The sequence below is a fragment of the Mobula birostris genome, chromosome 1 (assembly GCF_030028105.1).
Source record: "Mobula birostris isolate sMobBir1 chromosome 1, sMobBir1.hap1, whole genome shotgun sequence".
Taxonomy (NCBI): Eukaryota; Metazoa; Chordata; class Chondrichthyes; order Myliobatiformes; family Myliobatidae; genus Mobula; species Mobula birostris.
Genome location: NC_092370.1, coordinates 209,255 through 232,656, shown reverse-complemented (window position 1 = coordinate 232,656; position 23,402 = coordinate 209,255). Strand labels below are relative to the sequence as shown.

At 43.9% G+C, this 23,402-nt stretch overlaps 1 protein-coding gene across 2 annotated transcripts in view; it reads right to left on the bottom strand.

Annotated features, from left to right (window-relative positions):
- Nucleotides 1-23,402, bottom strand: part of avl9 (AVL9 homolog (S. cerevisiase)) — a 286,897-nt gene that overhangs the window by 202,099 nt on the left and 61,396 nt on the right. For both annotated transcript variants that reach the window (XR_011885036.1, XM_072251628.1), the window contains exons 5-6: nucleotides 12,551-12,640; nucleotides 9,764-9,830 (exon numbers count right to left, since the gene is read on the bottom strand). Coding sequence is in view for 1 of the 2 variants with exons in the window: in XM_072251628.1 (XP_072107729.1) it covers nucleotides 9,764-9,830; nucleotides 12,551-12,640 (157 nt within the window). In the remaining variant the exon portion in view is untranslated. The remainder of the gene's footprint in view (nucleotides 1-9,763; nucleotides 9,831-12,550; nucleotides 12,641-23,402) is intronic.

Here is a 23,402-nt window from a genome sequence, read left to right as displayed (position 1 = left end):
GCTGATCCAATTTACCACATTATCATCCAGATCAATATATAGATGACAAATAACAATGGACCCAGCACTGATCCCTGTGGTACACCACTAGTCACAGGCCTCCACTCGGAGAAGCAATTTTCTACTACCACTCTTTTGGCTTCTTCCATTGAGCCAATGTCTAACCCAATTTACCACCTCTCCATGTATACCTAGCGACTGAATTTTCCTAACTAACCTCCCATGTGGGACCATGTCAAAGGCCTTACTGAAGTCCATGTAGACAATATCCACTGCCTTCCCTTCATCCACTTTCCTGGTAACCTCCTCGAAAAACTCCAATAGATTGGTTAAACATGACCTACCACGCACAAAGCCATGTTGACTCTCCCTAGTAAGTCCCTGTCTATCCAAATGCTTGTAGATTCTGTCTCTTAGTACTTCCTCCAATAACTTACCTACTACCGACATTAAACTTACTGGCCTATAATTTCCCGGATTACTTTTCGATCCTTTTTTAAACAACGGAACAACATGAGCCACTCTCCAATCCTCCGGCACCTCTCCTGTAGACAGCGACATTTTAAATATTTCTGCCAGGGTCCCTGCAATTTCAACACTAGTCTCCTTCAAGGTCCAAGGGAACACCCTACCAGGTCCCGGGGATTTATCCACTTTAGTCTTCCTCAAGACAGCAAGGACCTCCTCCTTTTCGATCTGTACAGTTTCCATGATCTCACTACTTGTTTCCCTTAATTCCATAGACTTCATGCCAGTTCCCTTAGTAAATACAGACGCAAAAAACCTATTTAAGATCTCCCCCATTTCTTTTGGTTCCGCACATAGCCGACCACTCTGATCTTCAAGAGGACCAATTTTATCCCTTACAATCCTTTTGCTCTTAATATACCTGTAAAAGCTCTTTGGATTATCCTTCACTTTGAATGCCAAGGCAACCTCATGTCCTCTTTTAGCCCTCCTGATTTCTTTCTTAAGTATTTTCTTGCACTTCTTATACTCCTCAAGCACCTTATTTACTCCTTACTTCCTATACATGTCATACAACTCCCTCTTCTTCTTTATCAGAGTTGCAATATCCCTTGAGAACCAAGGTTCCTTATTCCTATTCACTTTGCCTTTCATCCTGACAGGAACATACAAATTCTGCACTCTCAAAACTTCTCCTTTGAAGGCTTCCCACCTACCAATCACATCCTTGCCAGAGAACAACCTGTCCCAATCCACGCTTTTTAGATCCTTTCTCATTTCTTCAAATTTGGCCTTCTTCCAGTTAAGAACCTCAACCTTAGGGCCAGATCTATCCTTGTCCATGATCAAGTTGAAACTAATGGTGTTATGATCACTGGAACCAAAGTGCTCCCCGACACAGCCTTCCTGCTTGGATATTAGTCCCCTTCCAGTTCATGTGCAAAACATCCCTTCTGTACAGGTTCCACCTTCCCTGAAAAGATACCCAAATGATCCAAATATCTTATGCTCTCCTTCCTACACCAATTCCTTAGCCACATATTAAACTGTATAATCTGCCCAGTTCTGACCTTGCTAGCAGGTAGTAGCAATCCTGAAATCACAACTTGGAGGCCTTGCCCTTTAACCTAGTCCCTTATTCCCTGAAATCCCTATGCAGAGCCTTGTTATTCATCCTACCCATGTCATTAGTACCTACATGGACCACGACTGTTCACCATTCCACCTGACAATACTGAGCACTCAATCCAAGACGTCCCGGACCCTGGTCCCCGGGAGACAACATACCATCCAGGAATCTCACTCTCACCCACAGATCCACCTTTATGTTCCCCTAACTAATGAATCCTCTATCAGAAAGCCAGAAGGCATGGGATCCAGGGATGTTTGGCCAGGTGGATTCAGAATTGGCTTGCCTGCAGAAGGCAGAGGCTCATGGTGGAGGGAGTACATTCAGATTGGAGGGTTGTGACTAGTGGTGTCGCACAAGGATCGGTTCTGGGACCTCAACTTTTCGTGATTTTTATTAACGACCTGGATGTGGGGGTAGAAGGGTGGGATGGCAAGTTTGCAGACGACACAAAGTTTGGTGGTGTTGTAGATAGTGTAGAGGATTGTCGAAGATTGCAGAGAGACATTGATAGGATGCAGAGGTGGGCTGAGAAGTGGCAGATGGAGTTCAACCCGGAGAAGTGTGAGGTGGTACACTTTGGAAGGACAAATTCCAAGGCAGAGTACAAAGTAAATGGCAGGATACTTGGTAGTGTGGAGGAGCAGAGGGATCTCGGGGTACATGTCCACAGATCGCTGAAAGTTGCCTCACAGGTAGATAGGGTAGTTAAGAAAGCTTATGGGGTATTAGCTTTCATAAGTCCAGGGATAGAGTTTAAGAGTCATGATGTAATGATGCAGCTTTATAAAACTCTGGTTAGGCCACATTTGGAGTACTGTGTCCAGTTCTGGTTGCCTCACTATAGGAAGGATTTGGAAGCATTGGAAAGGGTACAGAGGAGATTTACCAGGATGCTGCCTGGTTTAGAGAGTATGCATTATGATCAGAGATTAAGGGAGCTAGGGCTTTACTCTTTGAAGAGAAGGAGAATGAGAGGAGACATGATACAGGTGTACAACTAGAGTGGATAGCCAGCGCCTCTTTCCTAGGGCACCACTGCTCAATACAAGAGGACATGGCTTTAAGATAAGGGGTGGGAAGTTCAAGGGGGATATTAGAGGAAGGTTTGGTTGGTGCGTGGAATGCACTGCCTCAGTCAGTGGTGGAGGCAAATACACTAGTGAAATTTAAGAGACTACTAGATAGGTATATCGAGGAATTTAAGGTGGGGGGTTATAGCAGAGGCAGGGTTTGAGGGTCGGCACAACGTTCTACCACAGCAGACTTCTTCTCTCCCCTTCCCTTCTGAGTCACAGAGCCAGATTCAGTGCCATGGACCAGACTGCTGTGATTTTTCTCTGCTAGGACACCCACCCTAGTCCCCCAACAGTATCCAAGGTGATATACCTGTTATTGAGGGCGACAGCCACAGAAATACTTTGCACTGGCTCTTTAACCACTTTCCCTTTCCTGACTGTCACCCAGTTTCCTGTGTCCTGCACATTGCGTATAACTACCTCTCTATATGTCCTACCAATCACCCCTTCAGCCTTCCTATAAACTTTCTATTTTGCTTTCTCTGATTGAAGCCTCAAAATCACCACTTGAATGATGGCTGCTGCACCTGTCCCTGTCTTCCTTTCATTTGTTCTTGCTGATCAATCCCAAACACCGATTGATCGCTGGTCAGAGCTCCAAACAAACTGGTGTAAGTTGTTGCCCTTTAATACTCGGTCACATATATGTGACTATTTGAAACAACGCTGTTTAGAACATAGAAAATCTACAGCACATTACAGTCCCTTCGGCCCACAATGTTGTGCCGACCATGTAATCTATTCTAGAAACTGCCTAGAATTTCCCTACCATATTGCTATTTTTCTAAGCTCCATGGCACAAGAGTTCCTTAAAAGACCCTATTGTATCTGCCTAAACCAACTTCGCTGGCAGTGCATCCCATGCACCCACCATTCTCTGTGTAAAAAACGTGCCTCTAACAACCCCCTTGTACCTACTTCCATAAAATTTAAAACTATGCCCCCTTGTGATAGCCATTTCAGTCGTGGGAAAAAGCCTCTGGCTATCCACATGATCAATGCCTCTCATCATCTTATACACCTCTATCAGGTCACCTCTCATCCTCCGTCACTCTAAAGAAAAAAGGACAGGTTCACTCAACCTATTCTCAGAAGGCATGCTCTCCAATTCAGGCAACATCCTTGTAAATCTCCTCTGCACTCTCTCCATAGCATCCACATCCTCCCTGTAATGAGGTGATCAGAGTACTCCAAGTGGGGTCTAACGAAGGTCTTATATAGCTGTAACATTACCTCACAGCTCTTGAACTCAATCCGATGGTTGATGAAGGCCAACCCAAAGTGTGAGGTGGTTAATTTTGGTAGGTCAAATATGATGGTAGAGTATAGTATTAATGGTAAGACTCTTGGCAGTGTGGAGGATCAGAGGGATCTTGGGGTCCAAGTCCATAGGACGCTCAAAGCTGCTGCGCAGGTTGACTCTGTGGTTAAGAAGGCATACACTGCCTTAGCCTTCATCAACCGTGGGATTGAGTTTAAGAGCCAAGAGGTAATGTTACAGTTATATAGGAACCTGGTCAGACCCCACTTGGAGTACTATGCTCAGTTCTGGTCACCTCACTATAGGAAGGATGTGGAAACAATAAAAAAGGGCGCAGAGGAGAGTTATATATAACATATAAAATATAACCATATAACAATTACAGCACGGAAACAGGCCATCTCGGCCCTTCTAGTCCGTGCTGAACTCCTACTCTCACCTAGTCCCACCGACCTGCACTCGGTCCATAACCCTCCATTCCCTTCCTGTCCATATATCTATCCAATTTAACTTTAAACGACAACATTGAACCTGCCTCAACCACTTCTGCTGGAAGCTCGTTCCACACAGCCACCACTCTCTGAGTAAAGAAGTTCCCCCTCATGTTACCCCTAAACTTTTGCCCTTTAACTCTCAACTCATGTCCCCTTGTTTGAATCTCCCCCACTCTCAATGGAAAAAGCCTATTCACGTCAACTCTGTCAATCCCCCTCATAACTTTAAACACTTCTATCAAGTCCCCTCTCAACCTTCTACGCTCCAAAGAATAAAGACCAAACTTGTTCAACCTTTCTCTGTAACTTAGGAGATGAAACCCAGGCAACATTTTAGCAAACCTCTTCTGTACTCTCTCAATTTTATTGACACCTTTCCAATAATTCGGTGACCAGAACTGTACACAATACTCCAAATTTGGCCTTACCAATGCCTTATACAATTTCAACATTACATCCCAACTCCTATACTGAATGCTCTGATGAAAAAAGGCCAACATGCCAAAATCTTTCTTCACCACCCTATCCACATGAGATTCCACCTTCAGGGAACTATGCACCATTATTCCTAGATCTCTCTGTTCAACAGCATTCTTCAGTGCCCCACCATTTACCATGTATGTCCTATTTTGATTAGCCCTACCAAAATGTAGCACCTCACATTTATCAGCATTAAACTCCATCTGCCATCTTTCAGCCCCTCTTCTAACTGGACTAAATCTCTCTGCAAGCTTTGAAAACCTACTTCAGTATCCACAACACCACCTATCTTAGTATCATCTGCATACTTACTAATCTACCACCCCATCATCCAGATCATTAACATATATGACAAACAACATTGGACCCAGTACAGATCCCTGAGGCACACCGCTACACACCGTCCTCCAATCTGACACACGGTTATCTACCACTATTCTTTGGCATCGCCCATCCAGACACTGCTGAATCCATTTTACTACTTCGATATTAATGCCTAACGATTGAACCTTCCTAACTAACCTTCCGTGTGGAACCTTGTCAAAGGCCTTGCCGAAGTCCATATAGACAACATCCACCGCTTTACCCTCGTCAACTTTACTCGTAACCTTACCAAAAAATTCAATAAGATTTGTCAAACATGACCTTCCATGCACAAATCCATGTTGGCTGTTCCTAATCAGACCCTGTCTATCCAGATAATTATATATACCATCTCTAAGAATACTTTCCATCAATTTACCCACCACTGACGTCAAACTCACAGGCCGATAATTGCTTGGTTTACTCTTAGAACCCTTTTTAAACAATGGAACCACATGAACAATATGCCAATCCTCCGGCATATGAGGATCTAATGACATTTGAAATATTTCTGTCAGAGCCCCTGCTATTTCCACACTAACTTCCCTCAAGGTCCTGGGGAATATCTTGTCCAGACCCGGAGATTTATCCACTTTTATATTCCTTAAAAGCGCCAGTACTTCCTCTTCTTTAATCGTCATACTTTTCATAACTACCCTTCTTGTTTCCTTTACCTTACACAATTCAATATCCTTCTCCTTAGTGAATACCGAAGAAATTGTTCAAAATGTCCCCCATCTCTTTTGGCTCCGCACATGGCCGTCCACTCTGATTCTCTAAGGGACCAATTTTATCCCTCACTATCCTTTTGCTATTAACATAACTGTAGAAACCCTTTGGATTTATTTTCACCTTACTTGCTAAAGCTGCCTCCTATCTTCTTTTAGCTTTTCTAATTTTCTAATTTCTTTCTTCAGATTCTTTTTACATTCTTTATATTCCTTGAGCATATTCCTCATTAACTCCAAGCTGTCTATATTTATTGTAAATCCCTCTCTTTTTCCGAACCAAGTTTCCTATATCCCTTGAAAACCATGGCTCTCTCAAATTTTTAACCTTTCCTTCTTTCCTTTCAACCTAATAGGAACATAAAAGATCCTGTACCCTCAAAATTTCACCTTTAAATGACCTCCATTTCTCTATTACATCCTTCCCATAAAACAAATTGTCCCAATCCACTCCTTCTAAATCCTTTCGCATCTCCTCAAAGTTAGCCTTTCTCCAATCAAATATCTCAACCCTGGGTCCAGTCCTATCCTTCTCCATAATTATATTGAAACTACTGGTACTGTGATCACCAGACCCGAAGTGCTCCCCAACACATACCTCTGTCACCTGCCCTATCTCATTCCCTAACAGGAGATCTAACACTGCCCCTTCTCTAGTTGGTACCTCCATGTATTGCTGCAAAAAACTATCTTGCACACATTTCACAAACTCCAAACCATCCAGCCCTTTTACAGAATGGGCTTCCCAGTCCATGTGTGGAAAATTAAAATCTCCCACAATCACAACTTTGTGCTTACTACAAATATCTGCTATCTCCTTACAAATTTTCTCCTCCAGTTCTCAGTCCCCATTAGGTGGTCTATAATACACCCCTATAAGCGTCACTACACCTTTCCTATTCCTCAATTCCACCCAAATAGCCTCCCTGGACAAGTCCACTAATCTATCCTGCCAGAGGACTGCTGTTATATTTTCTCTGACAAGCAATGCAACACCTCCCCCTCTTGCCCCTCCTATTCTATCACACCTGAAGCAACGAAATCCAGGAATATTTAGTTGCCAATCACACCCCTCCTGTAACCACGTTTCACTAACAGCTACAACATCATATATCCAGGTATCAATCCATGCTCTAAGCTCATCCACCTTTCATACAATGATCCTAGCATTAAAATAGATGCATTTAAGAAACTCTCCACCTTTTACTCTCTTTTTATCCTTAATGGAGCAAACAACTTTGTTATCTTTTTCGTCCTTGTCCCCTACATCTTTGGTCTGAGTGCTCCTGATATCTGTCCCCTGCCTATCCTATCTCACACACTGTCTACTAGCTTTCTCTATTTGTGAACTAACCTCCTCTCTCCTAGTCTCTTTAATTTGATTCCCACCCCCCAACCATTCTAGTTTAAAGTCACCTCAGTAACCCTCGCAAATTTCCCTGCCAGGATATTGGTCCCCCGAGGATTCAAGTGCAACACGTCCTTTTTGTACAGGTCACACCTGGGCCAAAAGAGGTCCCAATGATCCAAAAACTTTAATCCCTGCACCCTGCTCCAATCCCTGAGCCACGCATTTAGCCTCCACCTCATTGCATTCCTACTCTCACTGTTGCGTAGCACAGGCAGTAATCCCAAGATTACTACTTTTGCAGTCCTTTTTCTGAACTCCCTTCCTAACTCCCTACATTCTCCTCTTAGGACCTCTTTCCTTTTCCTACCCATGTCATTGGTACCTATATGTACCATGACCTCTGGCTCCTCTCCCTCCCACTTCAGGATATCTTGGACGCGATTAGAAATATCCCCGACACTGGCACCAGGGAGGCAAACTACCATCCGGATCTCTGGACTGCGTCCACAGAATCGCCTATCTGACCCCCTTACTATTACAACTGCCCTCCTCTTCCTTTCCCTATCCTTCTGAGCAACAGGGCTGGACTCTGTGCCAGAGGCACGGCCACTGTCACTTCCCCCAGGTAAGCTGTTCCCCCCCAACAGTACTCAAACAGGAGTACCTATTGTCAAGGGGCACAGCCACTGGGGTACTCTCTATTACCTGACTCTTCCTCTTCCTAGCCGTGACCCACTTGTCTGTCTCCCGTGGCCTTGGAGTGACCATCTGCCTGTAACTCCTCTCTATCAACTCCTCACTCTCCCTGACCAGACAAAGGTCATCAAACTGTAGCTCCAGTTCCCTAACGCGGTCCCTTAGGAGCTGCATCTCGGCGCACCTGGCGCAGATGTGGACATCCAGGAGGCTTGCAGACTCCACGACCTCCCACATCCCGCACTGAGAACAACAAGCTGGCCTCACACTCATACTTCCCCTCTCTTCAAATAACAACAAAAAATGAATACCAAACCCTCTTCCCCTCACCCGTTTCCGCCTAAGCCCGTTGAGCCAAAGCCCTTAAGCCTTCACTCTGCTCCCGGCTCACTCCGCTGCCTGCTGTAAAAGGCTCTGTTCCTTTTAAATCTTCTGCACTTTACTGCCCGATGTCACACGCCTGCACAGTCCCGCATCTCTGAACACCGATGAAAAAAAAGACGAAAAATCCAAGGACGTTGCCTGGATTGGGGAGCATGTCTTATGAGAATAGAACATAGAACAGTATAGCACAGGTAGGCCCTTCGGCCCACAATATTGTGCCGACCCTTAAACCCTGCCTCTCATATAGCCCCCCACCTTAAATTCCTCAATATACCTGTCTAGAAGTCGCCCTTTTCTCCTTGGAGCGGTGGAAGATGAGAGGTGACTTGATAGAAGCGTATAAAATGATGAGAGGCATTGATCATGTGGATAGTCAGAGGCTTTTTCCCAGGGCTAAAATGGCTAACACGGACAGTACAGTTTTAAGGTGCTTGGAAGTAGGTACAGAGGAAATGTCAGGGGTAAGTTTTTTTTACGCAGAGAGTGGTGAGCGTGAGGAATGGGCTGCTGGCAACGGTGGTGGAGGTGGATACGATAGGGTCTTTTAAGAGACTCCTGGACAGGTACATGGAGCTTAGAAAAATAGAGGGCTATGGGTAACCCTTGGAAATAATTTCTGAGTAAGTACATGTTCGCACAACATTGTGGGCCAAAGGGCCTGTATTGTGCCGCAGGTTTTCTATGTTTCTAACACACCATATGCCTTCTTAACAACACTGTCAACCTGCACAGCAGCTTTCAGTGTCCTATGGACATGGACCCCAAGATCTCACTGATCCTCCACACTGCCAAAAGTCTTACCATTAATATTATATTCTGTCTTTAAATTTGACCTACCTAAATGAACCATTTCACACTTATCTGGATTGAACTCCATCTGCTTTTAGTAGACACAAGAGACTCAGCAGATGCTGGAATTTCCTGATGCAGGGTCTCAGCCTAAAATATCGACTGTTTATTCCTTTCCATGGATGTACTTACTCACCTTCATCTTTCATCTCACATTCTTGATATTTATTACTTATTTATTTCTTATTATTTTGTATTTGCAGTTTGTTGTCTTTCAAAGTAAATTTGTTATCAACGTACATACATGTCACCATATACAATCCTGAGATTCATTTTCTTGAGGGCATACTCAAGTTGTTTGTCCATCCTGTTGGGTGCAGTCTTTTGTTGATTTTATTAGGGATGTACACGGTGACATATATATACTTCTATAATAGACTTACTTTGAACACCTTGGGTATGCTGCTCGAGAATGCTTCAGAGGTAACAAAATATATTGTTGTTTCTTCCAGTGTTAATAATGTGATCTGTGCTTACTTACTCAAATAAGCCTGAGATCCTTCTAATGCATTTCCTCCTAAAGAGTTGTTCATGTGTTCATAGAGTTCCTAGTTTAATCATTTAAAAAAAACAAGTTAAAAGCATTCAAACAAACTTGTGCACTCTAATGTCAAATCCATGTTTCATTTTGCCTTGCTTAATGTACGAAATGTCTTATTACTTAAGTGCAATGTAACAAAATTCACTACTTGAGTCACAAAGACAGATCTTAAGTGCAGAATTTTAACACAAACAAGGTGGAGCTAACTCCTTTTGAATACTATCTCATTATTCCTTCATTTTGAACTATTTACTTTTGTGATATATAGATTTTTTTTACAAAACAACAAAGTTCAATCATATGACACTGATAATAAATTTGATTCTGATTCTAAAAACCTGCTGCAAGTGAAATTTATGCTTTTCAATAGTCAGGTGTATCTAATCTGCCCAATTCAAAGTTTAATGAAGGCAGACCAAATGGCAGATCATCCAATTCACTGCTAATTGGCAGAGTGGATATGTGACGATACCTGAAATACTGGGGGGGGTCTGGTATTCACATTTTAAAAGGCTCCAAGATACCCAATAAATTAAGGCAGACGATGTCAAACTCCATCCGGAATGTGTAGCGTTGCTTGTAGCTTAGAAAAATAGAGGGCTATCGGTAAGTCTAGCAATTTCTAAGGTAGGGACATGTTTGGCACAACTTTGAGGGCTGAAGAGCCTGTATTGCGCTGTAGGTTTTCTATGTTTCTCCTTCCCACTCAACCACAGAATGACATTTAACTTATAAAGACTCTTTGTACAAGACCTTGGTGAGGCCGTATTTGGAAAATTCTATTCAATTTTGGTCACCTACAAAGGAAAGATGTCATTAATTATTGGGAGAAAATTTATGAGGATGGATCTGAGGGACTGTGTCATGGAGAGAGGTTGAGCAGACTGGGACATTATAGATTAGAACAGGGGTTCCCAACCTGGGTTCCATGAACTCTTACTTAATAGTATTGATCCATGGCATAAAAAAAAAATGAGAATCCATGCATTAGGGCATTGGAGACTGAAGGGTGGGTGATCTTACCGAGGTATAATTCTGAGAGGCTTTGATGGGGTCAATGCTAGTCTTTTGCCTTAGAATTGGCGAATCAAGAGGCATAGGTTTAAAGTCACGGGGCAGGGAGTTAATGGAAACATGAGGGGCAACTTTTAACACAGATTTCCAGTGAAATATTACGTATTTTACATCATTTCAAAGGATATTTATACTTAAAAGAATCTACTCATTGCACATTAGAAATGAAATATAGTTATAAGCTTTGCTGCATTTAAGTGGACAAAGACAAGGGAAATCACAACAGTGAAACCTCGAAAAACGTGCATTGAGGTCAACATTGGCCTTTAAAGTCCTATGAACATTCTACCTTCAACCTGAGACATCCATTTCATTTCACTTTCATAAATCTTATCCTGCTTTATCTACTCAGTCTTTCCATCAGGTTGAATAATATGTCTTGAACCTGAAATATTCATCTCATTTCCCTTTGACAGATTCTGCTTTATCTACTGAGCCTTTTCATCATTTTGTTTTTATTTCAGATTTCTAGCATTTGCAACTTTTTGATTCCAAAACTTTATACATAATGAATACAAAATGTACACAATATATGAATCAGCCACATATTCAGACTGAACTATCAGTACTTTCCTGTAAAATACATTGTAACAAGAGTCCCATGATTGTTATTGTGGGTAAAACACATGGGAGTTCAAGGCCGTCATGAAGAAATTAATAAATCAGCTGAAAGATTTGGTCCCCTAATCTGAGGAAAGACATCCTTGCCATAGAGGGAGTACAAAGAAGGTTCACCAGATTGATTCCTGGGATGGCAGGACTTTCATATGAAGAAAGACTGGATGAACTGGGCCTGTACTCGTTGGAATTTAGAAGATTGAGGGGGGATCTGATTGAAATGTATAAAATCCTAAAGGGATTGGACAGGCTAGGTGCAGGAGGATTGTTCCCGATGTTGGGGAAGTCCAGAACAAGGGATCACAGTTTGAGGATAAAGGGGAAGCCTTTTAGGACCGAGATTAGGAAAAACTTCTTCACACAGAGAGTGGTGAATCTGTGGAATTCTCTGCCACAGGAAACAGTTGAGGCCAGTTCATTGGCTATATTTAAGAGGGAGTTAGATATGGCCCTTGTGGCTACGGGGATCAGGGGGTATGGAGGGAAGGCTAGGGCGGGGTTCTGAGTTGGATGATCAGCCATGATCATAATAAATGGCGGTGCAGGCTCGAAAGGCCGAATGGCCTACTCCTGCACCTATTTTCTATGTTTCTATGGGTTGGATGACAACAAGATGATGGGTTAAGGATGAAAGTTGAAAAGTTTAAGGAACATGAGGGAAAACTTTTTCACCCAGTGAGGGGTGAGATATGGTGCCAGCAGCCAGTGAAGGGCGTGTAGCAGACCCACTGAAGGGACAAGCAAGGGAGTGGGCAGCGGGCATCGAACAGGCCCAGCAACCACCGAAGGGTGCTTGATGGGGCCGGGGACTGGTGAAGGGTGCTTGATTGGTCAGGGGCCCGGTGAAGGGTGAGTGATAGGGTCACTTCAGGCTTCTAGCACCATTCTGATGATAAAACTGCAGTTTTGTTGCATGAAGGCAATACTACATTCCAACACAAACTCTGTGCAGTGTGCAAAGGAAGACTAAAGGAAGACTATCCCTCTTTCTTGCAAGGTTTTGACTGAGAATAAAAAGAACATTAATTTGCTCACCTTTAAGATAGAAATCTGTGAAAAATCTTTTTCCTCAAAATAAGCATGTGTGATGAGCTCCAGTTTGGCTTGGAGCAACCCATAGAGTGGCTATAGAGAAAAATATTGCAATAAAGTCAATTAATTCAAAAGATAATAGAGCAGCTTCGAGGAATTAAGTCATAGTCATACTTTATTGATCCTGAGGGAAATTGGGTTTCGTTACAGTTGCACCAACCAAGAATAGAGTAGAATCAAGCATCAGAGAATGGACCCCTCACATATTTGCCAGGCATCAATTACCCATTTATACCAACCCCTTTGTCCAGCACAGCCTTCCACACTTTGGCTATTCTACATTCTACTAGATACTTCACCAACAGGTAATGTTGCAGCTGAAATATAGGACCCTGGTTAGACCCCACTCAGAGTACTGGTCACCTCACTACAGGAAGGATGTGGAAACCATAGAAAGGGTGCAGAGGAGATTTACAAGGATGCTGCCTGGATTGAGGAGCATGCCTTATGAGAATAGGTTGAGCGAACTCGGCCTTTTCTCCTTGGAGAGACAGAGGATGAGAGGTGACCTGACAGACATGTGTAAGATGATGAGAGGCATTGATGATGTGGATAGTCAGAGGCTTTTTCCCAGGATGGAAATGTCTGCCACAAGTGGGCACAGATTTAAGGTGCTTGGCAGTAGGTACAGAGGAGTTGTCAAGGGTAAGTTTTTTTACGCAGAGAGTAGTGAGTGTGTGGAATGGGTCGCTGGCAACGGTGGTGGAGGCAGATTCAATAGGGTCTTTTAAGACACTTTTGGATAGGTACATGGAGCTTAGAAAAATAGAGGGCTATGGTAACCCTAGTAATTTCTAAGGTAGGGACATGTTCAGCACAACTTTGCGGGCCGAAGGGCCTGTATTGTGCTGTAGGTTTTCTATGTTTCTGACATTCTGAGAGTCTCTAACAAAATCATCAAGTCTGCATTCTGGATTTCAACAACAGTTTGGCTGAGAAACTTCTTCCTTTTATCTCCTCTAAGACTCCTTCTCATCACCCTAAACTTATCTGCTCAAGCTTTAGGCATCTCAAGGAAAAGTTTTACTTCATTTATGCCTTTCATAATTATGTGTTCCTTAAGATTGTCATCTTAAGAGGGTCCAGTGAGATGGAGGAACTGAGGGAAATACATGTTAGTAGGGAAGTGGTGTTAGGTAAATTGAAGGGATTAAAGGCAGATAAATCCCCAGGGCCAGATGGTCTGCACCCCAGAGTACTTAAGGAAGTAGCCCAAGAAATAGTGGCTGCATTAGTGATAATTTTTCAAAACTCTTTAGATTCTGGACTAGTTCCTGAGGATAGGAGGGTGGCTAATGTAACCTCACTTTTTTAAAAAAAGGAGGGAGAGAGAAACTGGGGAATTATAGACCGGTTAGCCTAACATCAGTGGTGAGGAAAATGCTAGAATCAGTTATCAAAGATGTGATAACAGCACATTTGGAAAGCGGTGAAATCATCAGACAAAGTCAGCATGGATTTGTGAAAGGAAAATCATGTCTGACGAATCTCATAGAATTTTATGAGGATGTAACTAGTAGAGCGGATAGGGGAGAACCAGTGAATGTGGTATACTTGGATTTTCAAAAGGCTTTTGACAAGGTCCCACACGAGATTAGTGTGCAAACTTAAAGCACACGGTATTGGGGGTAAGGTATTGATGTGGATAGAGAATTGGTTGGCAGACAGGAAGCAAAAAGTGGGAATAAACGGGACCTTTTCAGAATGGCAGGCAGTGTCTAGTGGGGTACCGCAAGGCTCAGTGCCGGGACCCCAGTTGTTTACAATATATATTAATGACTTGGATGAGGGAATAGAATGTAGCATCTCCAAGTTTGCGGATGACAGGAAGCTGGGTGGCAGTGTTAGCTGTGAGGAGGATGCTAAGAGGATGCATGTTGACTTGGATAGGTTAGGTGAGTGGGCAAATTCATGGCAGATGCAATTTAATGTGGATAAATGTGCAGTTATCCACTTTGGTGGCAAAAACAGGAAAACAGGTTATTATCTGAATGGTGGCCGATTAGGAAAAGGGGAGGTGCAACGAGACCTGGGTGTCATTATACACCAGTCACTGAAAGTGGGCATGCAGGTACAGCAGGCGGCAAAAAAGGCGAATGGTATGCTAGCATTCATAGCAAGAGGATTTGAGTACAGGAGTAGGGAGGTACTACTGCAGTTGTACAAGGCCTCGGTGAGACCACACCTGGAGTACTGTGTGCAGTTTTGGTCCCCTAATCTGAGGAAAGACATCCTTACCATAGAGGGAGTACAAAGAAGGTTCACCAGATTGATTCCTGGGATGGCAGGACTTTCATAGATGAAAGACTGGATCGACTAGGCTTACATTCGTTGGAATTTAGAAGATTGATGGGGGATCTTATTTAAACGTATAAAATCCTAAAGGGATTGGACAGGCTAGATGCAGGAAGATTGTTCCCGATGTTGGGGAAGTCCAGAACAAGGGGTCACAGTTTGAGGATAAAGGGGAAGCCTTTTAGGGCCGAAATTAGGAAAAACTTCTTCACACAGAGAGTGGTGAATCTGTGGAATTCTCTGCCACAGGAAACAGTTGAGGCCAGTTCATTGGCTATATTTAAGAGGGAGTTAGATATGGCCCTTGTGGCTAAAGGGATCAGGGGGTATGGAGGGAAGGCTGGTACAGGGTTCTGAGTTGGATGATCAGCCATGATCATACTGAATGGTGGTGCAGGCTCGAAGGACCGAATGGCCTACTTGGCACCTATTTTCTATGTTTCTATGTTTCATTGACAAGGGAGTGGTATGGGGACAAGCTCCCACTACCTATTAAATACTCCCAAAGGCGTGGGCCTCAAATAGCTGTTGACAACCAAGTCCAGCTCCTGGCCTTCGCGTGTGGCTGAGCTACTAAGCTCGATGGAACTGTTTTTACTGGCAAGAGAAGGGGCAAATTCACATGTACAATCATCACAGCGATATTTGAATCTGCGCTTCACACTCCCGGATTACAAATATTAAATATTAAAAATAGTTAAAATTAGTAAATATTAAAAATTTAAATTATAAATCATAAATAGAAAATACAAAAATGGTAAGTAAGGTAGTGCAAAAAAACTGAGAGGCAGATCCGGATAGTTGGAGGGTACGGCCCAGATCCGGGTCAGGATCCGTTCAGCAGTCTTATCACAGTTAGAAAGAAGCTGTTCCCAAATCTGGCCATACGAGTCATCAAGCTCCTGAACCTTCTCTCGGAGGGAAGAGGAATGAAAAGTCTGTTGGCTGGGTGGGTTGTGTCCTTGATTATCCTAGCAGCACTTCTCCGACAGCGTGCGGTGTAAAGTGAGTCCACAGACGGAAGATTGGTTTCTGTGATGTGCTGCGCCGCGTTCACGATCTTCTGCAGCTTCTTTCGGTCTTGGACAGGACAATTTCCATACCAGGTTGTGATGCACCCTAGAAGAATGCTTTCTACGGTGCATCTATAAAAATTAGTGAGGGTTTTAGGGGACAGGCCAAATTTCTTTAGTTTTCTCAAGAAGTAAAGGCGCTGGTGGGCCTTCTTGGCAGTGAACTGTAATTGGTTGGATCAAGTCAGGTCATTTGTGATATTGACCCCGAGGAGCTTAAAGCTTTTGACCTGTTCCACTTGCACGCCACCAATGTAAATTGGGTTGTGCAGTCCACTACTCTTTCTGAAGTCAACAACCAATTCCTTCGTCTTGCTGACACTGAGGGACAGGTTATTGTCTTCGCACCATGCCACCAGGTTCTTAATTTCCTCTCTGTACTCAAACTCATCATTAACCGAGATACGGCCAACAATTGTTGTGTCATCAGCAAACTTATAGAACATAGAATAGTACAGCACAGTACAGGCCCTTCGGCCCACAATGTTGTGCTGACCCTCAAACTCTGCCTCCCATATAAGCACCCACCTTAAATTCCTCCATATACCTGTCTAGTAGTCTCTTAAACTTCACTAGTGTATCTGCCTCCACCTCTGACTCAGGCAGTGCATTCCACGCATCAACCACTCTGAGTAAAAAACCTTCCTCTAATATCCCCATTGAACTTCCCACCCCTTACCTTAAAGCCATGTCCTCTTTTATTGAGCAGTGGTGCCCTGGGGAAGAGGCGCTGGCTATCCACTCTATCTATTCCTCTTATTATCTTGTACACCTCTATCATGTCTCCTCTCATCCTCCTTCTCTCCAAAGAGTAAAGCCCTAGTTTCCTTAATCTCTGATCATAATGCATACTCTCTAAACCAGGCAGCATCCTGGTAAATCTCCTCTGTACCCTTTCCAATGTCATAGTCATACTTTATTGATCCCGGGGGAAAATGGTTTTCATTACAGTTGCACCATAAATAATAAATAGTAATAGAACCATAAATAGTTAAATGGTAATATGTAAATTATGCCAGTAAATTATGAAATAAATCCAGGACCAGCCTATTGGCTCAGGGTGTCTGATCCTCCAAGGGAGGAGTTGTAAAGTTTGATGGCCACAGGCAGGAATGACTTCCTATGACGCTCTGTGCTGCATCACGGTGGAATGAGACTCTGGCTGAATGTACTCCTGTGCCCAACCAGTACATTATGTATTGGATGGGAGACATTGTCCAAGATGGCATGCAACTTGGACAGCATCCTCTTTTCAGACACCACCATCAGAAAGTCCAGTTCCATCCCCACAACATCACTGGCCTTACGAATGAGTTTGTTGATTCTGTTGGTGTCTGCTACCCTCAGCCTGCTGCCCCAGCACACAACAGCAAACATGATCGTACTGGCCACCACAGACTCGTAGAATATCCTCAGCATCGTCCGGCAGATGTTAAAAGACCTCAGTCTCCGCAGGAAATAGAGACGGCTCTGACCCTTCTTGTAGGCAGCCTCAGTGTTCTTTGACCAGTCCAGTTTATTGTCAATTCGTATCCCCAGGTATCTGTAATCCTCCACCATGTCCACACTGACCCCCTGGATGGAAACAGGGGTCACCGGTACCTTAGCTCTCCTCAGGTCTACCACCAGCTCCTTAGTCTTTTTTACATTAAGCTGCAGATAATTCTGCTCACACTATGTGACAAAGTTTCCTACCGTAGCCCTGCACTCAGCCTCATCTCCCTTGCTGATGCATCCAACTATGGCAGAGTCATCCAAGAACTTCTGAAGATGACAAGACTCTGTGCAGTAGTTGAAGTCCGGGGTGTAAATGGTGAAGAGAAAGGGAGACAAGACAGTCCCCTGTGGAGCCCCAGTGCTGCTGATCACTCTGTCGGACACACAGTGTTGCAAGCACACGTACTGTGGTCTGACAGTCAGGTAATCAAGAATCCATGATACCATGGAAGCATCCACCTGCATCGCTGTCAGCTTCTCCCCCAGCAGAGCAGGGTGGATGGTGTTGAACGCACTGGAGAAGTCAAAAAAACATGACCCTCGCAGTGCTCGCTAGCTTGTCCAGGTGGGCGTGGACATGATTCAGCAGGTAGATGATGGCATCCTCAACTCCTAGTCGGGGTTGGTGGGCGAACTGGAGGGGATCTAAGTGTGGCCTGACCATAGGCCGGAGCAGCTCCAGAACAAGTCTCTCCAGGATCTTCATGATGTGGGAGGTCAGTGCCACCGGTCTGTAGTCATTGAGGCCGCTGGGATGCGGCGTTTTCGGCACAGGGATGAGGCAGGACGTCTTCCACAGTACAGGAACGCTCCGGAGCCTCAGGCTCAGGTTGAATACATGGCGAAGTACTCCACATAGCTGAGGGGCACAGACTTTGAGCACCCTGGTACTGACACCATCCGGTCCTGCAGCCTTGCTTGGGTTGAGACGTTTCAGCTGTCTTCTCAAGGCTTCCACATCCTTCCTATAGTGAGGCACAGTACTGGACACAGAACTGGACAGAGTACTCCAAGTGTGGCCTTACCAGAGTTTTATAGAGTTGCATCATTACATCGCAACTGTTAAACTCTATCCCTCGACTTATGAAAGCTAACAGCCCATAAGCTTTCTTAACTACCCTATCCACCTGTGATGCAACTTTGAGGGATCTGTGGACATGTATTGATTTATATATTGAGTTTGATGGAAACTTGGCTACACAATCATAGGTGTACAGTGAGTACAGCAGGGGGCTGAGTACACAGCCTTGTGGGGCACCGGTGCTCAGACTGATTGTAGAGGAGAGCTTGTCCCCTACTTTTACAGCCTGGGTCCTGTCCGTGAGGAAGTTGAAGATCCAGCTGCAGATCTGAATGCTAAGGCCCAGGTTTCAAAGCTTAGGAATCAGTTTATTTGGAATAATGGTATTAAAGGCAGAGCTGTGGTCAATGAAAAGGAGCCTTACGTATGCGTCTTTATTCTCCAGGTGTTCTAAGGAGGAATGTAGGGCCAGAGAGATGGCATCTGCCGTTGTCCTGTTGCTCCGGTAGGCGAATTGCAAAACGTCGAGGTTGATGTGTGCCATAACCAATCTCTCGAAACACTTCATAGCAATTGATGTCAGAGCCACAGGTTGATAGTCATTCAGGCATGCCACCTCGCTCATTTTCGGCACTGGGATTATCGTTGCCTTCTTAAAACATGAGGGGATCTTAGACTGAAGCAAGGAGCAGTTGAAGATGTCAGCAAATACTCTAGCTAGCTCGCTTGCACAGGCCCAGAGAACCCATCCCGGGACGCCATCTGGGCCCGTCGCCGTTCTTGGATTTATGTTCAGGAAGGCCCTTCTAACGTCCTCCTCGGTGATGATGAATCTCGATGCCACCAGGTCCGGTTCATCCGGAGGGAGTGAGACGCTCCTCTTCTGTTCGAATCTTGCGTAGAATATGTTAAGTACGTCAGGAAGAGAAGCGCCACAGTTATTGATATTCCCAGCCTTTTCTTTGCACCCAGTGATCTCATTTAGACCCTGCCATAGTCTACTGGCATCCCTTTGGTTAGCCTGGGCTTCCAACTTGGCTTGATATTGCCTCTTAGCGCCCTTAATGGCTTTCCGGAGTTCACGCCTGGATTCCGTGTAGCGGCTGGTATGTCCGGACCTAAAAGCCGCAGCTCCGCCCCCTTCTTGCTCTTTTCAGCCCCTTCTTAAACTCCTTTCTTGCTATCCCATATTCCTCAGTAGACCCATTTGATCCTTGTTTCCTAAACCTCATGTATGCTGCCTTCTTCTACCTGACTAGATTTTCCACCTCACTTGTCACCCATGGTTCCTTCACCCTACCATTCTTTATCTTCCTCACCAGGACAAATTTATCCCTAACATCCTGCAAGAGATCTCTAAACATCGACCACATGTCCATAGCACATTTCCCTGCAAAAACATTATCCCAATTCACACCCACAAGTTCTAGCCTTATAGCCTCATAATTTGCCCTTCCCCAATTAAAAAATTTCCTGTCCTCTCTGATTCTAATCCTTTTCCATGATAATGCTGAAGGCCAGGGAATGGTGGTCACTGTCCCCCAGATGCTCACCCACTGAGAGATCTGTGACCTGACCCTGTTCGTTACCTAATACTAGAGCTAGTATGGCATTCCCCCCTAGTCGGCCTGTCAACATACTGTGACAGGAATCCGTCCTGGACACACTTAACAAACTCTGCTCTGTCCAAACCCTTGGAACTAATCAGGTGCTGATGGAAATATCATAGGAAAACTTGGACTAGGGGAAAGAAATGAAAGAGGTGAGAAATGGGTAGAATGGTGCAAGATGAATAATCAGGTCATTATGAATACTTACTTTAAAAACCATCCAAGACGCTTGTGGACCTGGAAAAGTCCAGGTGATAGCACCAGAAATCAAATTGACTTTATTACTATAAACTAAAGATTTAGAAACTCAGTGACTCAATGCAAAACATATCCAGGTTCAGAGTGTAATAGTGACCATAACCCAGTAATATGTCATGTAAAAGTACAACTTAAAAAACTAAAGAAGCAAAAATCTGAACAATCCGTTGACTACTCGCAATTATTAAAAGAAGAAAACTTAAGATAAAAATTTACAATTGAAGTAAGGAAAATATTTCAAAGTCTAGAAATAGAATCTGTTGAAGATGATAGCAATCATGTCGAAATGAAGTTCCCGATGAAGGGTCTCGGCCTGAAACGTCGACTGTACCTCTTCCTAGAGATGCTGCCTGGCCTGCTGCGTTCACCAGCAACTTTGATGTGTGTTGCTTGAATTTCCAGCATCTGCAGAATTCCTCATGTTTGTGATGTCAAAATGAAGTTTAACACTGCTGGTACCAAACTGTATAGTCTCTGCCATTCCTTTGGGTTCATCAGATGCATGGAGAGGAGGAGATTGCTGCATGGGCAACAGCTTGCTCTCCATATTATACCAGGCTTGCGTATCTAAACAGCAAGGATGCAATCTCCATGGTCAACTCTGACTGAAGGAGGCCCTCATTTTAATTATATGTACCAATATCAGGACCCCCTCATTTTTCTCCACTCAAAGAAAGACAGACAGCCTATCCTGCCTTCTCTCAATTGACAGGTTTCATCCCAGCAATGTTCTGGGGAATCACCACTTCAAAAGGTCCTTCCCATAGTCTTTCTAACATTACTGTTTTTATTATAGAGCAGGGGTAGGCAACCTGAAGCACAAATGATTTCCTAGCATGCGTTATTCATTAATTTGAGGCAAAACATAACTAGATGTATTTAAATGGATAATTCCCATATTTCAAGTTTTTTTATGGCATTTATCTGGCCAATGTGCACTCATTAATACATGATCCGGCCCACAGAGGCAAAAAGGTTGCCAACCCCTGTTGCAGAGAGTTATTTATGATTTATGCTGACCTTGACTTATTTTTCATTAGTCTCGAAGTACCTTGAAACCTCATCCTTAATAATAGACTCCAACATTTCCCCAACCAATGAGGCTAGGGTAACTGGCCAATAATTTCCTTTCTTTTCTGTTTCTCCCTTCTTAAAGAGTGGAGTAACATTTGCAATCTTCCAGATCTCCATGGCCATGCCAGAATCAAGTGATTCTTGCAAGGTCAAGACCAATACATCTGTCATCTCTTCAGCAACCTCTCACAGGACTCTGGGATGTAGTCCATCTTGCCCAGGTGACTTAGCCACTTTAAGACCATTCAATTTAAGACCATACCAATGACATAGCAAGGAAGAGTGAAGAGGTCCTGGACAGTGAGCATAGAGAGCTTGGTAGGAAGTTGAAAAGCAGGACCTCAAGGGTAGTAATCTCAGGTTTGCTACCTGTGCTACGTGCCAATGAGGGTAGGAATAGGATGCTCTGGAGGAGGAACAAGTGGCTGAGGAACTGGTGTAGGGGGCAGGGTTTCAGATTTCAGGATCATTGGGACCTCTTCTGGGGCAGGTGGGACCTGTACAAGAGAGATGGGTTACACTTGAACCACAGGGGGACCAATATCCTTTCAGGGAGGTTTGTTAGTGCTATTGGGGAGGCTTTAAACTAGATTTGCAGGGGGATGGGAACCAGAGTGCCACAGCTGACAGTGTGGCTGGGGTGAAAATAAATGATATTGAAAGTTTAAGCAAATCCACTGATAGAAAGGTTGTGAGTGGTGGTAAAAATCTTCTGAGGTGTATATATTTCAATGCTAGGAGTACTGCGGGGAAGGCGGATGAGTTGAGGGCGTGGATTGACACGTGGAATTATGATGTTGTAGCAATTAGTGAAACTTGGCTACAGGAGGGGCAGGACATGGCAGCTTAATATTCCAGATGTTTCAGATGTGATCGAGGCAGAGGAATGAAAGGTGGGGGAGTAGCATTGCTTGTTAGGGAAAATATTACAGCAGTGCTCAGGCAGGACAGATTAGAGGGCTTGTCTACTGAGTCCTTATGGGTGGAGCTGAGAAACAGGAAAGGTATGGCCACATTAGTGGGATTGTATTACAGACCACCCAATAGTCAACGAGACTTGGAAGAGCAAATCTGCAGAGAGATAGCAGGCAACTGCAGGAAACATAAAGTTGTGGTGGTAGGGGATTTTAATTTTCCATACATTGATTGGGACTCCCATACTGTTAGGGGTCTAGATGGTTTAGAGTTTGTAAAATGTGTTCAGGAAAGTTTTCTAAATCAGTATACAGAGGGACCAACTAGAGGGGATGCAATATTGGATCTCCTGTTAGGAAACGAATTAGGGCAAGTGACAGCAGTCTGTGTAGGGGAGCACTTTGGTTCCAGTGATCATAACACCATTAGTTTCAACTTGATCATGGACGAGGATAGATCTGGTCCTAGGGTTGAGGTTCTGAACTGGAAGAAGGCCAAATTTGAAGAAATGAGAAAGGATCTAAGAAGCGTGGATTGGGACAGGTTGTTCTCTGGCAAAGATGTGATTGGTAGGTGAAAAGCCTTCAAAGGAGAAATTTTGAGAGTGCAGAGGTTGTACGTTCCTGTCAGGATTAAAGGCAAAGTGAATAGGAATAAGGAACCTTGGTTCTCAAGGGATATTGCAACTCTGATAAAGAAGAAGAGGGAGTCGTATGACATGTATAGGAAACAGGGAGTAAATAAGGTGCTTGAGGAGTATAAGAAGTGCAAGAAAATACTGAAGAAAGAAATCAGGAGGGCTAAAAGTAGACATGAGGTTGCCTTGGCAGTCAAAGTGAAGGATAATCCAAAGAGCTTTTACAGGTATATTAAGAGCAAAAGGTTTGTAAGGGATAAAATTGGTCCTCTTGAAGATCAGAGTGGTCGGCTATGTGCGGAACCAAAGGAAATGGGAGAGATCTTAAATAGGTTTTTTGCGTCTGTATTTACGAAGGAAACTGGCATGAAGTCTATGGAATTAAGGGAAACAAGTAGTGAGATCACGGAAACTG